Source organism: Lynx canadensis, chromosome A2 (genome assembly GCF_007474595.2).
Source record: "Lynx canadensis isolate LIC74 chromosome A2, mLynCan4.pri.v2, whole genome shotgun sequence".
In the NCBI taxonomy this organism is placed as follows: domain Eukaryota; kingdom Metazoa; phylum Chordata; class Mammalia; order Carnivora; family Felidae; genus Lynx; species Lynx canadensis.
Genome location: NC_044304.2, coordinates 116,432,436 through 116,448,591, shown reverse-complemented (window position 1 = coordinate 116,448,591; position 16,156 = coordinate 116,432,436). Strand labels below are relative to the sequence as shown.

At 41.1% G+C, this 16,156-nt stretch overlaps 1 protein-coding gene across 5 annotated transcripts in view; it reads left to right on the top strand.

The window, feature by feature from the left end:
- OSBPL3 (oxysterol binding protein like 3) overlaps positions 1 to 16,156 on the top strand; it is a 175,394-nt gene that overhangs the window by 138,144 nt on the left and 21,094 nt on the right. For all 5 annotated transcript variants that reach the window (XM_030308116.2, XM_030308114.1, XM_030308115.2 and 2 more), the window contains 4 exons: positions 1,143 to 1,277; positions 2,184 to 2,277; positions 5,905 to 6,155; positions 8,852 to 8,989. In XM_030308116.2, coding sequence (XP_030163976.1) covers positions 1,143 to 1,277; positions 2,184 to 2,277; positions 5,905 to 6,155; positions 8,852 to 8,989 — 618 coding nt within the window. The remainder of the gene's footprint in view (positions 1 to 1,142; positions 1,278 to 2,183; positions 2,278 to 5,904; positions 6,156 to 8,851; positions 8,990 to 16,156) is intronic.

The window sequence follows — 16,156 nt, the reverse complement described above, 5'->3', positions numbered from 1 at the left end:
TTTTGCTCTCCAAATATTCTGAGACTCCTTTATGACATATGTATGATGCAGAAGCTGTTCCTTTATCAGCCCCGTGAGAATTGTGAACTGTAGGGAAGTTCAGGGCAACAATCTTTTCTGAATCGAAGGAATTTAGACTGGGGAACATTCCTCAAGGTGTCACCTCTCCCTCCAAACCAAAGCCCGAAATAGAATCAGCCTCACCTTCCTCTTCCCTTCTGTAGTACCCTCTCTTCTACAGTCTTGGTCTCATGTGTTGAGTGCATTCTTTGCGCCACTCTTTCAGGCCAGTGCATCCTTATATCTCTCCAAAGCCAGCATAAAGCAGTTGCTCAATTTGTTGAGTTGTATTAAATTTTCACTTGCAAATTGAATAGAATGCACATTTCCAAACAAAGTATTTAGGACCTTCCCCACGGGGAAGTTTAGACCCAGTGAAGTAGGGAAGGGAGGGCCATGCAAGATGGAAAAATCATGATACCCCATTATGTTGTTTGTAGAGAGGTTTATAAAGGGGATTGGGAGTTTCCATCCCTCTCAGAGTTATTTGTGGTTGGAGAGAGACAAAGAGAATTTATCTCATTCATCCATGAATAATGAATGATCTGCCACCAGGGGCACTTCTGGACCAAAACACGCCGTGTATTTGTCAAGGGACGCCTCAAGAACAGCATATTGGCTTCTGGGAAAGCGTGGAGGCAGAAAAAGGCATTGTGGCTGCAAATCAGCCACGCAAGGACATACGTTGAGTACAATTCAGAGGAAATTTTAGGATGAAAAGAAACATCCTGCAGTGGTAGAGAATAAGAGGATATGATTCAGAGAGTGTTAGAATTTTCCCCCTCTTAACTGGAACCGAGACTGACCTTGGACAGTTTCTTTTTGCTTTGAGATTTGTTGCAGGTGCCTAAGCAGTGATAGTGCCTATAAAGTGAGGTGTCCGTGTGGCGGACACTTTTGTTTTTCATTTTGTTTTGTGTGAGGCTTGCTTCTCCTTGACTTTGGAGCTGACCTCTGCTTTGAGCTGCTTGTTTGCATGTGCCTGTGACCTTGTGTATCATGCAGAGAAATCAGTTGTTTATTTTTGCTTCTCTTGAGGCTGTTTCTAATTATATGCATTTTTGTGTTTGTGTTTCAAATAGGAAAACTCCAGAGATGACAACCGAGCTCTGGTCCATCAGCTTTCCAATGAAAGTAGACTCTCCATCACTGACTCCCTTTCAGAGTTTTTTGATGCACAGGAAGTTCTGTTATCTCCAAGCTCTTCAGAAAATGAGGTTTGAGCACTGTTTTCAGTTAGATGCCTCAAAATCTCTTTTGTTGCTTTACTCATTTGTTTAGAAATGCTAAACTCAGTGGGCTCTTTCTGCCGTTGCATTCTGAGGATCTTCTTGTAACTCCCACCCCCCCAGAGAACACGAAAAGATACAAGACCTCAGGGAAAAGGTTGCAAAAGTAGAAGGTGTTGGGTACTTCCTCACTTCTGTTTCTTGATTTGTTATACCTCTTTTCAATTAGTGGCTAATGATTTTGACTATTAGCTATTTCATAATGTAATATTTCTACTACAGGGTTGGAAATTAGTATCTTATTTTTTTAATCACTGAATTTGACCAATATTAATTTATAACATGCAATTATTTTACTATAATTATTTTAATATGGCTATTATAATAATTTATAATATATAATAATACGGTTTCATATTGATGCATAAAAATCATACTGTCCTAAATAAGCAAGTATCATAGTTGGCATTGCTTTGTGAAAATGTGAATTGATAATTTTACACCTTTCATATAGAAGTACTAATCTTATTTAATTTCCATGGAAGATCCTTTTTTTTCCCCACAAATAGTTGAAAGACAAATTATAATTATTCTGTGCAAACACTAGCAAATTCTGAAAGTGCAGTCTGAAATAATAAGAATCTTTTGTAATAACTAAGATCTTGAGTGTTTTCTTTGTGATAACTGCTCAAGAAAGTATAAAAATTTTAATAACAGGTGTTTGCCGTGAACGGCTTTCAGGCAGACTGGCGTTTGGACCTCTATGAAAGTAATCCAAAATTATTTCTGTAGGTTTTTAACATGGGATTCAAAATGTTTGATGATTTGGGGTAAAGGTTTAATGAAAATCTGGTTTGTTTATTCTTACTCAAATGTATTTTTCTTTTCCCATAGATTTCTGAGGATGACTCCTATGTCAGTGACATAAGTGATAACCTTTCCTTAGACAATCTCAGTAATGATTTAGATAATGAGAGACAGACCTTGGGTAAGATTTAAATTATTTGATCTCTGAAAGATTGCATCTTCAGTGAATACTAATAAGCATTAATAGAGTATCTTCTGCAGGTATAGAACTGTAACATGTTTTATATAAGAAAATTAAGACATGGTCCCCATCCTTGAGGTTTATATAATCTAGGTGGGGAATCAGCACTGACATGTAAATATATATTCATTCAAATAAATTTGTCTGCCCATGAAAAGTTTGATTTTATAAAGTAAGGGTATACCAGTTATCATATAAATACCAAAAATTAGTGCAATAGATACCCCTAATATGGTCAAACATTCTCTCATCAAGCACATTACAATATAGCTTTTTGCCTTTAGATATCTAGTGGTTTTCATGCTTTAGGAATTCTGTAAGGCTTATGTAATAAGAACACCTGATCTAAGTGGTAATTCAACCTCAGATTCTTTAAGATAACACATTTAAAAGTAACAAATGGCTACCTCCTAGAAGGGGGGGATGGGCCGTCAGGGTATCTAAGACATCCCTTTATTACTGTTTGGTCCCAAGAGCAAAACGATGCCGAGGAAATGTTAGTTTGCATTGTGGGGTACCTAGAGTGTCTGCCTATCCCCAAACAGCTCTGATTTAGGAGTTCAGTAAGCATACTGAAGTCTGTTTCAGAAAATGTGCTTAAGAAGAATTGGCCCATTGGACAGTTTTCTGCATGGGTACTGTAGCATCAGACATTCCCAGTCTTGGTACTCAGTGTGCCTCGGGATCTCCAGGTTGGCCTGTACCACATACTGGGTACCTAGAGCACCACCTATTTTCATATCTACCCAGAGGATAGGGACCATGTCAGGGCTTTTTGTATTTTAGTGCTTCCCAGTTCAGAAAGTATGTGTGAAATATGATGATGAATTGTTATATGAATGCCAAAGAGCCTACACTTTGGGGACCACAAAAAAGGCAGGTAATTTTACCATTTTCTGGAAGTACATCCTTTTAGCATCATATCTGCTAGAAGTCTGATGCTCATTTTGCTCTATCTTGCTTGAAATGTTTCCAGAGAGATGAACACTTTGGTGGAAAAGTCCAATAGTTCAAAGGAGAAGACCAATAATGTAGGAGCTCCTTGTTTTTCTAGAAAAACAAGGAGGTGGATTGGAAGAGAAATCAAGAAACATCACATCCCCTTGACAAACAGCACACACACTAAAATGGCACTCCCACTATGGATGAGGAAAATGGACAAACGCTGAAGTCTTTTTCTCTTTGAGGCCTGAGGGAGGGGCCAAGGGGAGCACAGGAATAGAGGGTTCAGAGGTCAAGGTTAGAAACAGAAGACTTGCCCTAAGACTCCAGCTGTGCTGAGGTGACATCAACCAGGAAAAGCATAGAAGTCAAAGCTGGTTCTATCTTATTCCACAGCCATTTGGCTGGAATGGCGATCAGTGCATTGCCTTGGCTTCAACAAACACTGGGCCAAACCCAGCTTTCTTCGTCAGCAGAATTTGGAGGCAAAATAGGTGTCCTTCAGTTTAACTGTCTCTGTGGAAGATTAGATTTCTAAACATCAGTACTCTACTGAAAAGATTGGATGTAGACCTAACCTTAGCATCATACGACACAGCTTTACCTACAAAAGGTAATAGGGATTGGATCAAGTTCTTGATAATTTATGATGTTAGAGTTTCTCTGAACCTATAGTAAATGCTAGATATTTAGAGTGATTCCTGTTAATTTCTTCCTCCCCAAATCAGGAGGCAAATATTGGGATCTATCACCATGATGGGTGCTGTGGGAGGTTCAGGGGTTAGGAATATAGATTCATGACTGGACTTCCTTGGTTAACCTCAGCTCTGCACTCACTGGTTATGTGTTCTAGTGCAAGTTACTTAAGAGATAATGTATGTAAAGTATATGTAAAAATAGATAATATATGTAAAATGCTTGAAGACTTGCTAGATAGGTATTATTCATTCATTGGTAATAGTCACTCATCTAGTGTTGTTTCAAAATCTGGATTAGCAGAATCAAAGAAACTATTTTGAGATTACATGGAAAACTGTTTTTAAAAACTACCATCATTTGCAGCTGTTTACTTGGGTAAATCAGACTTTTGCTTACACCAATTCAACAATTAATTGGATGCTTAGATTAACATGAGACTATAAAGTGTGACCCCAGTTTCATACTTTTCTGTTCCTCAAAGCAGCCTCTTTATTCAGAGTGATTGGCTTTATAATGAGTAAATGTTAAACATTTTAAATAAATAAATATGTAGAAATAAAATGCCTGTTTCTCATGTGTTGGTGTAATGCAAAAGCTTTTATTTGAAAATAGGCTCAGCTGGGATGGGAAAAGAATTTCAGAGCCTGAGTCAATGGAAGTTGTTACAGAGGAAAAGATTGATAGATGTAAATACCTAAAGTGTAAGTGTTTTATGTGTCAGCTAACCACATGGACCAAATTTAAAGATCAGTGTCAAATGGGGATTTGATTATAAAACAAATATAAAAACAAAAAATTTATGCCTTAATATGTAAATAGGAAAACAGATGACTCAGAAAAGAAGAAATATTCATTAAAGAATTACTAGGAATTTTTTAATGCAAGTTAAAGCAAGGAAATAACATCGTCCAAAATTTGCCAAAAATTCGACATGAATGATGACAAGCCTGAAAAGGCCTCAGGAGATAGATACACATATGCTGTTGATAAATGGGAAATCGATGTACCTTTTCTGAGGAGCCATCTGATCATCTGAATCAAATGTCTAAAAATGTTTATAGTCTTTGACATAGTAATTCCATGTCTATATATCCTAAGCAAATACTCAGAGATATAATCAAATATCAAGAATATAAATATTGAATACTTTTTTTTTTTGCATCATAGCAAAACACTGAAACAAATCTAAAAGTCCAACAGTAGATGAATGATTCAGTCGATTATGGCATATCTATAGCATGGAATTTTTTTTTTTACAGTCATTACAAATGATATTTTGGAAGAATTTTGAATAGCATGGAGAAATAGTTACATTAATAAGCAGAACATAAAACTAGACGTGCTATATGAGCTATATGGATGGAGAAAATGCTACATGAAAACACTCCAAAACATAAACAGCTATTATATGCAGGTAGTGGGATAATGGACGACTGTTATTTCCCTTATCATTTTTCTGTAGTAAGCACAATTGTTTTTTATCAGAATTGGACGTGATTTTTTAAAAAGAGCTTAAAAGTGTTGTTAAGCAGGGTTTCAAGTGCTTTTTAAAAATTTAAAGAGTTTAAAGGTATAAATAGTAAACTGCTGTGAGCATAGAAATCTAGTTTCCAGTTTTATCATAAGTGTATATAAGCGGTGAGTCACTAACGTCTGAGCAGGAACTTGAAGACTTCCCTTGCGAATAAACTCCGTGAGTTTTAGTGCGTGTAATTTTGGGTACTTCATTTAGCCGTGCAGAATTCTTTTTATTTTCTGACATTCGGTCATATTCCAGATAACTGAGATTAATAGTAAACTTGAGTGCTTGTCGGGTCGGGTTTTATTCACGGTTTCGTTTTTTTTTTGTTTGTTAGTTTGTTTGATTTTACCTAAATAATAAAATGAAAAGTCTTCTAGAGACAGTGAGGCTGATGTCCCTTTCAGGGCCTATGCTTGAAAGCGGTGGGGACGCAAAGTCCAAAAGAAGAAGTTGCTTGCCAGCTCCGTGTCCCAACGCCAGTAACATCAGCCTGTGGAACATCCTGAGGAACAACATAGGGAAGGACCTGTCCAAGGTGGCCATGCCGGTGGAGCTGAACGAGCCGCTGAACACCCTGCAGCGGCTCTGCGAGGAGCTGGAGTACAGCGAGCTTCTGGACAAGGCCGCACAAGTCCCCAGCGCCTTGGAAAGGATGGTGAGGAGTCACTCTTCCGGCTGTGCTGTCTGGCCCCTGCTCCGGAGTCAGCCGGCCCCTCGCGGGGGGCCCGGCAAAGCTAAGACGGGCAGGGTCAGAGCTCCCCGGCTCCTCTGGTTTTCGTTTGGATTATCCTTGAAATGGGTTCATTTCTCACCAACATCTAGTTCCCCTGTGCCTGGTTATTTTCGGTCACCTCGATAGGATTTGCCATGTGGGGGAGCTTCTCTGTGACAGTTGGTGCCTGTGGGTAGTTCTGCTCTGTGGTTTTACGCTTCCTTTTTCTCCAGAACCTTCCAAGTGATGGGTTCTGTTATGCCTGGCTGTAAAACATTGTCTTGAGGGCTGTCTGTGTGTTTATTTTTACTATCCCGGGTGGACAGAATTTAATTTCTTGTGCTGTTTTTCTTTTCCAGGGTAAATTTCCCTTGAGAATGTTTTTATTTTGGGAGTTGTCCCACTAGCAACTAGATTTTTGAAAAATAACGTTCGAGGTTTTTACGTAAGAAAGATTATTGTTCCACCCCCACTTGTATTCTGTAGAGTAAGCTTTTGTTTTGTTTTTTTTTTTAAAGCTCTACTTAGAGCCTCGAAACACTTAGTGGTGTTTCTCATCCTCCTCCTGTCTTATGGGGTGGAGGTAAGGGGACCATGGTTATAAGATGATGGCCAAATCAGCCCTTTCTGTGACGAGCTGAATTTGTTCTTTGAAAATGAGTATTCTTCCCTCTTTTTTGCTCCCTCATATGTTACCTGCTCCACAGTAAGGTCATTGTTTGGATGGGAGGCTGGGACTTCAGTGTCTTCCCCCAAATGCAGAGTCTCTGTCCTGGGCATTTACTGATGGGCCATATCGGAGTCTGCACACCCCCTGGGCTTCATGGACCTAACCCTAAGTCATCCTCTCACTGATGGAGGACACCATTCTTTTCTAAATTCTAAGCAGTCCCTAGTTTTGACCCTCATTAAAACTTCATTATTTTAGTGATTTGAAGATGAAGGGGAAATCTAACTATGGATGAAAGAGACATCCCACTGTAGGTCCACAGTCTCCAGGGACTTCTCCATCAAAAAGACTTTCTTGATCCTAATGATAATAAGAGCAAGAGAGAAAAAAACAAGCTGTGTGTCTGTGTGTGTGTGTGTGTGTGTGTGTGTGTGTGTGTGTGTGTTTTATCTTCTTTGTTACCCTTTCCCAGAGAATTTCTGCTGAACAAAGGGAGGCAAGTAGCTTCTAAAGCAAGTGTGAAAAGTCAACATTCGTGGACAGCTCTTTTCTTTAAAGAAAAGATTGGCTTTGAAGATGAAAATATTCTTCAAGGTGTTTCATTCTTGTGGTGATTGAGAGCCCCTTAGGATGTCAGCTGATTGATTGGTGGAATTGACCTTGAGAAGGAGTTTGAGGGAAGGCTTTGCATTCAAGTACAATGCATCTGGAAGGGAAAGTGCAGGAAGGCATTGTGCAGCAACCCTGTCCCTGGGTTGTTTACTGCCCTGCAGGTCAGCTCATGCCCCTGAATAGATTCTCTCTCATGTTGCCTCAAAGGAGTATGCTTCATTGTGCCTGTTCCCTCCCTCACTTCTCCCCCGACCCAGCATTATGGATGACACCAGGTTCTGTCATAAATGTTGTTACATTTTAAATTGTGAAGGTGATTCAGGGTCGATCCAACATTCCAGAGAGGCAGTGTGAACTTTCTTCAGCCAGTAGAACACATATGGGGAAGCAAAGAGAAGAGCAGATACCCGGACTTTGAGAACAAAGACAGAATTGAGCCTCCTGAACCGAGTTTTTATAAGCTAACCAGATGCTCTGCAGTATTCTTAGTGTGAGTGGTTAAGGTGGGTCCTATTGCAGAAGGCTTAAGAAAAGTTATATGACTAGTGAAAGACACTCAGCTTCCTCCCCCCCCCCCCCAACACACAATATAAGAAACCTCATGAAATGTGCTGGGAAGAGGAGACATTGAGATTGTTAACTAGGTTCAATTTCTGCACCCCACCCCTCGCCAAAAAAGGCAAAAAGAATAACGCATCTCCTTGGTGCCCCAAAAGGAGAACTTGATGGTGACAGCCTCACAGTGAGTGCTTATTTCATGTTTACCTATAGTTTTTTCCTTCCTTTATCTTTTGATTTTTCATTTTTCCTCCCAGAAAGCAAGGCACTTTTAAAGGCACTGTGCCCTGTCCTGGGACTTGTTACCCAGACAGGGAATTACTATCACAGATTTTCTTTTGTCAAAATGAGTTTGTAGGTTTCTACAGTATCAAATTAGGAGGGGTTGCTTGTTCCTGGATTTGGGGAAGTTTGGCTTTTTTTATGCTCTTCTTCTTTCTCCTTCCTGAAAATCAGGATTCTCAGATTTCGTCAGGTTTAGAGGTACTGAACTTAACAGCTCAAAAACAGGGTAGATCCCTTGATAAATATCATCCTCTTGACAGCCTCTTTTTAGGCATCAGAACAGATGGACAGTTTGAAAATGTTTGGTTCACTGGTCTCTAGGCCAAGATGGACATTATTTAAACCTGCAACTTTAAGCCAAAGTTAGTTTGGTGGTCTCTAAACCAGAGACAAATTGTTGGCTTTCCAAAACAAACCATAAAGAGAGAAATAAAGGTTTTATTTTCTTCATGTGTTTGTAAAACGATTTCTTGGAGACCAAGAAATAATAAAGTTCTTTCTTCCTTCTCCTCAGGTGTACGTGGCAGCCTTTGCTGTATCAGCATATGCATCTAGCTATTTCCGAGCTGGGAGCAAGCCCTTCAATCCTGTTCTTGGAGAAACCTATGAGTGTATCCGCGAGGACAAAGGCTTCCGGTTTTTCTCAGAGCAGGTGGATATGTACCCTTTCTGTTTGTTATGTACACCCTTTTCGTCCACTGGTGCTAGAGGAGTCGCTTACGCTTTCTATTACATCTGCTTTTGAAATATAATTGTCCACTTTTCGCTGGCTTTAAGCAACTTAGATAATTACAGTGCTTTTACACATAAAGAGAAGGAACGATTTCCCTTCACCTGAAACCTAGTTGCCCCCAGGCACATGAAGGTACTAGCAATGCTGAGCGAGCCTTTGACCATAGGCATCAACAGCACCCTTTGTGTAAAGTCACAGTGAGGCAACTTTTCAAACTGTGATTTAAGGTTTAAAGTAAGATGCCCCCTTACTCATTGACATTGTCCTTCTAGAGGATGAATGCCCCCATCAGAATGGATAGCATCAAATAACGGCATTATTCTTGATTCCATTTAAGAGGAACCATTCATTCATGTATTTATTTAATCACTGAATCTTTCCCGAGCATGTCACACATATCCAGCCTTGTTCCAGGTGTGGGGAGACTGCAGTGGGCTGGGGGCTGGGGTCAGTGTCGGTCTTCCTCTAATGGATGGACATACTTTATACTTATGTAGCCTGAGTTCCTTGAGGTTCCATGAGACTTGCCCACCTAAGCATTAGCAGGTAATAATTTTTAGAAACAAAGAGCAGGGTCTCTGGTGCTGGCCTAGGTTCAAATCTCAGCTCTAGCTCTCAACAGGTTTGTTTGTAACCCAGCGCAAATTACTTAGCTTCAGTTTCCTCCTTAAAGTGGAAATAGTAACAGTGGTGCAGACCTCAGACGGCTTTGTGACAGTTAAATGAGATATTCTCTACAATGCACTCGGAACGGTGTCTGATACATGGAGTATAAAGCCTTAGATGAGTGTCTGCTGTCATTATTATGACAGCGTAGTTGGTAATAACGGAATATTGGGAACCTCTCAAGGATCTGTCAATATGGAATTATTTCGCTAAGATAGGATGCATTGATACAGAAAATAAAAAATCCTCTCACCCCTGCTTATGACAGCGACTGGACACGTCTGCCCTCTGTATGTCCCTAAATGTTAGCCCAGGAACATGAAACACAGTTGCTTCGCTACGTTTCTCTCCTCCCAGTTCTTAGAAAACTGAGGAAAAATGGGTGGATTTTTGCTAGAATATTGCTTTCCTTCCTGTTGTCTTGCTGCCCCCTTTATCAGTGGATTTGCATTTGGGGGGTAGGAAAGGAAAGCTGGTATAGCTGACAGACTTAAGAGTATGGTGCTTGTCTCAACTAGAAATTACAAGCAGTGTTCTCTGAAACCCAAAGGAGAATGAATATACAATAATCCCAAAGCACATTTTTAGTAGATTGCCAGTTAGAAGCTAAAACAGGAAATTAAACACTGATATTGGGGATGCGGGGGGTTAAATCAGTAGTTAAAAGGATAAGATAATTAGATTCAGATTCAACTGGGTTATTTAAATACTAATGCTAAAATGGAATGAGAATAAATGAAAATATAATTTGGTTACCATGGCATTATATGCGTTCATGCGAAAAAATAAAGGCCAAAAATAGCCCGGACTACAGCAGACAATCAGGACAGGATGAGTGGTATAAGGAAAGAGTTAGTAACGTGAGCTGGTGTAAAGCTGAGCTTCAATCCCATGAGCCCCTGACAGGGCAGGGCCAAATTCCGGATCTGCTTGTGTACCTCCAGTGGTGCCATGGAGAGAGAAAGCAGAGCTCCTGGGCACATGGGCACAAAGACAGAAAGAGCATTACATAACTTAGTCTTTGGTTCCGTGAAATGGATCCCAAAGAAATAAGCAAGAAAGAGATCTAGTCATTGTTAGTAGCAGAAGGTGTGCTCGATGTAACGTAGACCCGCTTTCCAACCCTAACCCCACCACATGCTCTGTGTGTGGCCTTGTACGAGCTACTTAAACTTTCTGAGCCTCAGTAGTGTCTTTATAAAATAGGAATGATTGTGCTTAGCTGCGACTCCTAGGTCGCAGTGAGGCTCTAGTGAAATAATACACTGAGATATAAAATACTTGCACTGAAGACGGTAAACGTTCAGCACGTGGTTATTGCTCTCATATTTAGAGGCAACTTTTAAAGTGCTTTCTAATATGCAGTGTCAAGAATAGTAAATAAGGTATACTGTATCTATTCCACTAATTCAAGTGGTTTGAAGAGGGCATCCTGTCACTGGCGAGTCTCTGACAGAAAGTCAGCCACGAGGCGGCCGGGAGTCCTCACAGCTGACGTCCCTATGGTAGCACCAGCAGTCCTGCTCATGATGGAGCCACTTCACCCGTCTGGAATTTAGCCTATGGCCTCAGATACCCAAGAATGGATGAGTCTTTCAGGCACAGACTCACTCTAGCTAATCCTTTAGGAAACTGATATATAAACAAGAGTGCTGTTCTATGCATTTACTATAAAAAAAATAGACCTATTACGGGGACCAGAGGGCCTTGGTCGCATGACCCAGCATACTTTCGCCATAAACAGATCACTTGGGAACCTGGAATTTAATCACCAGGTAAGTGTACAATAAGAAGGGGAGGTGGCTGTGGAATTTGATGTGCTCTGCTGCCCGTTGCCCCAGGAGTGGAAAGGGTTTTGTCCAGGTCTCCTTTTCCGGGCCCCCAGGAGACTCTTCAGTTCAGCCTCCTGCACGCCCCCTCTCACCCTTATTTATGATGACCAGCTGACCCGTTGTGCAAGAAGACCTAATTTAACACATCTAAAGAGCGTGCCAGGGTGTTTGTTGTGTCTCATGCCGGCACCTGCCAGGATGGCCCTTTCTGCTTCCGGCCTAGGAGACAGTCTCCCTTTATGGAGACAGCGTGACTCTACCGTCATGCATTCTATATGTGTGATAATACGTCAGCTTTCAGAGTTTGGGGCCTTCTTTGCTTTATTACACCTCTCCACAGTGAGTAGAGTTTACCGAATGATTAATAAACTGGGTAGGACCTCCAAATGAGTATTTTAGGGTGGAAGTTTATTCTAACAAGGACCTTGATAGAAACCATGTATCCAAGTGAAGGACCTGGAAGGAAACTAGGGTAACTCAGCTCTTCCACTGAGTTTTCTAGATTTGAAAAGCAGTGTCTGTCCTTTTCCAGAAGCCTTTGGATGTTGTTGCTTTGTGGTTTGGTTGGGGGTGTGGATGTTCGACGCAGTCAGTGGCCAAAGAATTTGAAGTAATTGCTACTTCACAGAGTTTGGCTGCATCACAGCTTGCTCCTCTGTATTGTTTCTCACCTAAGCAACCCCCAAATGCAATATGAAAATGACTCATGGGGTCAGAAACCAGAGAAAGCATTTGCTGTTCACATTTTCCTCAGAAAAAGGAACTGTTAGGTTTGCGGAGTGCTTTATGCTTTTCGGACTTGTGCAGGATCTTATTTGATCTTCAAAGTACCCGCTGTGTGGCAGATGAGGTGAGGATCAATTCTAGGCAAGAAGACGGAGGCCTGGAACATTAGCATCTCCCAGTGCCCTGCACCAGAAATGTTGGAATGTTTCCATTCCGGTGGCCTCCCTGCCTCACCTTTCTTGGAGTCTCTTGTAAGTGTAGTTACTCAGAGCTGCCAAGGCCATTGGCTACCAATGGGAATAGAGCATTATGTGCGCCGATCAGACTCTGGGACTTTGCCTGCCATTGTCACTTACACCTTTCATCCTCCAAACCCACATAGGACTTTGTTCCCAGCTCCCACTGTGGTCTGGGGAGTGGCCTTTGTGAATGAGCAACATTCAGGAGTAAGTCATAAACATTCCTGTCTTGTGTTCTAACCCCTGGCAGTTCTACCTTCTCTGGGGAGGAGTTTGCTTTGTGCCAAGAAATGTGATTCAGCCTCGGTTGTCTAAATAAGCTCAGAAAAAGGGGAATTCAAAAATGACTTCCTTTTTCTGAAGTCCTTTTGAATTCCCCCTTTTTCTCCTCAGGGACTAAGCATCCTGCTGGTAGGTTCTTCCTTACTCAGTTCCCCTGCTGCCTGGCAAAGGGCTAGCAAGCTGGCTCAGGGCTTCATCAGGGACTGGACAGGTCAGAAAACTTGTTTCAGTTAACTTTGCTTCTCTTTTTATACCTTTGGGAGAGGTTTGGTATCTAAAGGACATGCAGTTAAGCTATTACCTAAAAGTGGCTATCCCTGATTACCTGGAACTTCAGCTGTCCGATCACTGTTCGAGTCATTTTTACCATTTATCCCACCTCCCGGACCCTCCTCCTCCAGCCATGTACTGTTGAGAGTTCATGACAGAAAAGCTGAATGGAGTTACTGAAGGTTACTAAAATGTAAGAGATTCAAATGAAGTCTTTTTTCCTTTGATCTCCAGCCTCAGCCCTTCTTGCTTTTTGGTTACTCATCAAGAGAACCCTGAACATACATTCTTGGACAGACTTATAAATACCACTCCTATCACTTCTCTCCCTGCCCGTCACCCCTCAGTGGTTCTTTGACCTACTAGTAGGCAGAGTTAGTTACTACTGATTAAAGTGGCATCTTATTTAAAGACATTATCAGAAAGGAAATTCAGGCTGTTCAAATAAAACTAGCAATAAATGGAATACAAGGCAAGTAAACCGGTGCTTTTCACGTCTGGGTCATGTCCTCGCTTCACGTGTTTTTGTTTCTGTTTTGGCAAGAAGCCATGTGCTTGTCAAACCAGGTGATTAACTCTGAACATGCGGGAAGAGAAAATAATTGGCAGTTGCATTCTCCCAAAGATCAGGCCAGCAGCCTTGGCATCAACCTTAATAGCTTTTTCTTAGAATCCATATCCTATTTATCAGCAAATCCTGGGGTCTTCCTTCAGAAGCCTTCCTTCCAAAGCCAGCCATTTTCACTGCCTCCCCCACTGGGGCTAGCCTCCAAGCCCAAGCAAAGGCAATCAGTGACTGGGATTGTTGTGATAGACTCATTCACTGGTCTCTTGTTTCCATAGCCAATTCCTCACCCAGCAGCCAGAGCGATTGCTTCAAAATGCAAGTAACACCTGCTCTAAAACCTCCAGTGATTTCCCTTGTCACTTGGAATGAAATCCAAACTCCTGGCCATGGCCCCACAAAGCCCCACCAAGATGCTAGCTCCAGAGAGCATGCCTGTCCCACCTCTGCTCATTCAGCTCCAGGCACTTTTTGCCCCTCTTCAAACATACGGAGTGTTTGCCAGTCCTGAGTAGTGCCCGTGCTGTCTGGGATGCACTTATCCCAGTTTTCCACGTGCTTAACTTCCTTATTTCTCTTAGCCCCAGACACTTCTAGTGTAGAGTCCTGCCCCTACCACCATGTCTGGAATAGCACTCCCGCTTACCATCCCCCCATCCTCACGCCTTGCTTTCTTCTTAACGCATGGCACAACTGAAAAATTATGTACTCATTTCTTTATTATCTATCTTGCAATCATGAAGGTTTTTGTTTCTTTTATTTCTCATTGTATCCCCAGTGACAAGGACAGTGCCTGACATATCATATGCTTTTTCTTTTTTTTTTCTTTCTTTTTACTGATTAGTAAATGACGAATGCTGTGGGAAGAATGGCCACTTGGTCCCTCTCTGCATGATTTCTTACCTAGCACTTGTCCTCTTTTTCACAAGCTGACCTTCAAGATAGGAGGCGAGTCAGGAGCTAGGAAGACTGAAAAATTAGGTCTCTGGACAGCTGCAGAAGTGATGTATCTAAGGGGTATTTTTCTAAATTTAAAAAAGATATACTTACAAAAATACACAAATATTGAAATATACTCTTTCCCCATCTGCCTCTCCCCATACCACTTGCCTCTTCTATAAAGTACATTCAAAACATAAATAAAAAATGGTTAGGTTCTAATCAGAAATGATTAATGATTAGGTAAGTCTTGAGATATACAGATAAATTATAAGAATTTTCAACCATTAGGGGAACTCACTGGTTTTGGGCTTGTGGAAAGAAAGATCCATATAAATACCTGCACAATAAAAACCATATATACTAATTTCCTGAATGTTTGAGAATCTTTACCAATTAGAAAGTGCTCTTATTTGATTGGGATGGTGGAGAGGGATGATAAGAACCCCTTTAAACTGGATTTATCCAGTAGCCTGACAGACAGGACAGTGTCTGCTTCAGGGCTGGGTCAGTTCAGACTCAGACTCAAAATCCAATGCCTTTCTGGGTTACATCTGGGTTAAGATATAACAGGAATAGAAACTCAACCAAATCCCATACTAAGGTTAGATTGTGCCCATCATTCTCTACTCCAGTGGATTTTAGAAAGATTGCCATCAACAAAGATTAAATTACGAACCTTGAGTTACCCCCTTTCGATGGGCCCTTTGAGTTAGTCTAAGCCTTGGTGTAATCTTTTTCCATTTGGCTGACATCCACTGATGCTGGGATTTGAAGAAGACATTGGGAATAGATGTTAGATTTAGAGCATTTTGAAGTCAGAGGGATCCTCAGACCTCCTTTTACGAAGAAATAAATGAGACTCAGAATAGAAGGTCAGACTCCAAAGATTCTTTGTCTAAATATCCTCGAGATGGGAACTTAATGGTGTGCGGAGGCTTTGGGAAGTGACCAGAGCTCAGCCTTGAGAACAGCCATAGAGAGGCAGCTAGGACATAAAGCAAAGAGCACTGGATTTGGAATCAGAAGACCTTGGTGTAAAGCACCACCCCTTGTCACTTAGTAACTGTGTAGCATTGGATGGGCCCTTTGTTTCCTAATTTATAAAATAAGGCGAATGAAGACACAAGGTTACCATGATAACTAAGTGGAAATACTACTCATGAAAAATGGTTAAAATGTAGTCTCCGCCCACTTCATACCAGTGGATGATCCTGACATGTTAATTGTGTCTTCTTTTTGTTTGCAAAGTCCCTGGCATTAGCCCTATTTTACAGATGAGGTCACTCAGGCCCAAGATGTTTAAAAACGTGCTCAAGGCCATTCGGCCAGTAGATGATGTTGCCTGGTTAGGACCTATATCTGTGGAACCCCAAAAGTGCTCCCTTGTTCCCTGACACTTAGTGTAGCACATGGCAGATGTTCCAGAAATGTTTCATGAATAAATACCTGTTGTGAGGAAATATATTGAAGAAAACGAAGACACCAATTTCATTTTCCTGAGAAGCTTTGTAAACTTCTTAAAAGAAATGTGCACCAAATAAATCACTCCCAAAGGCCTTTTTAA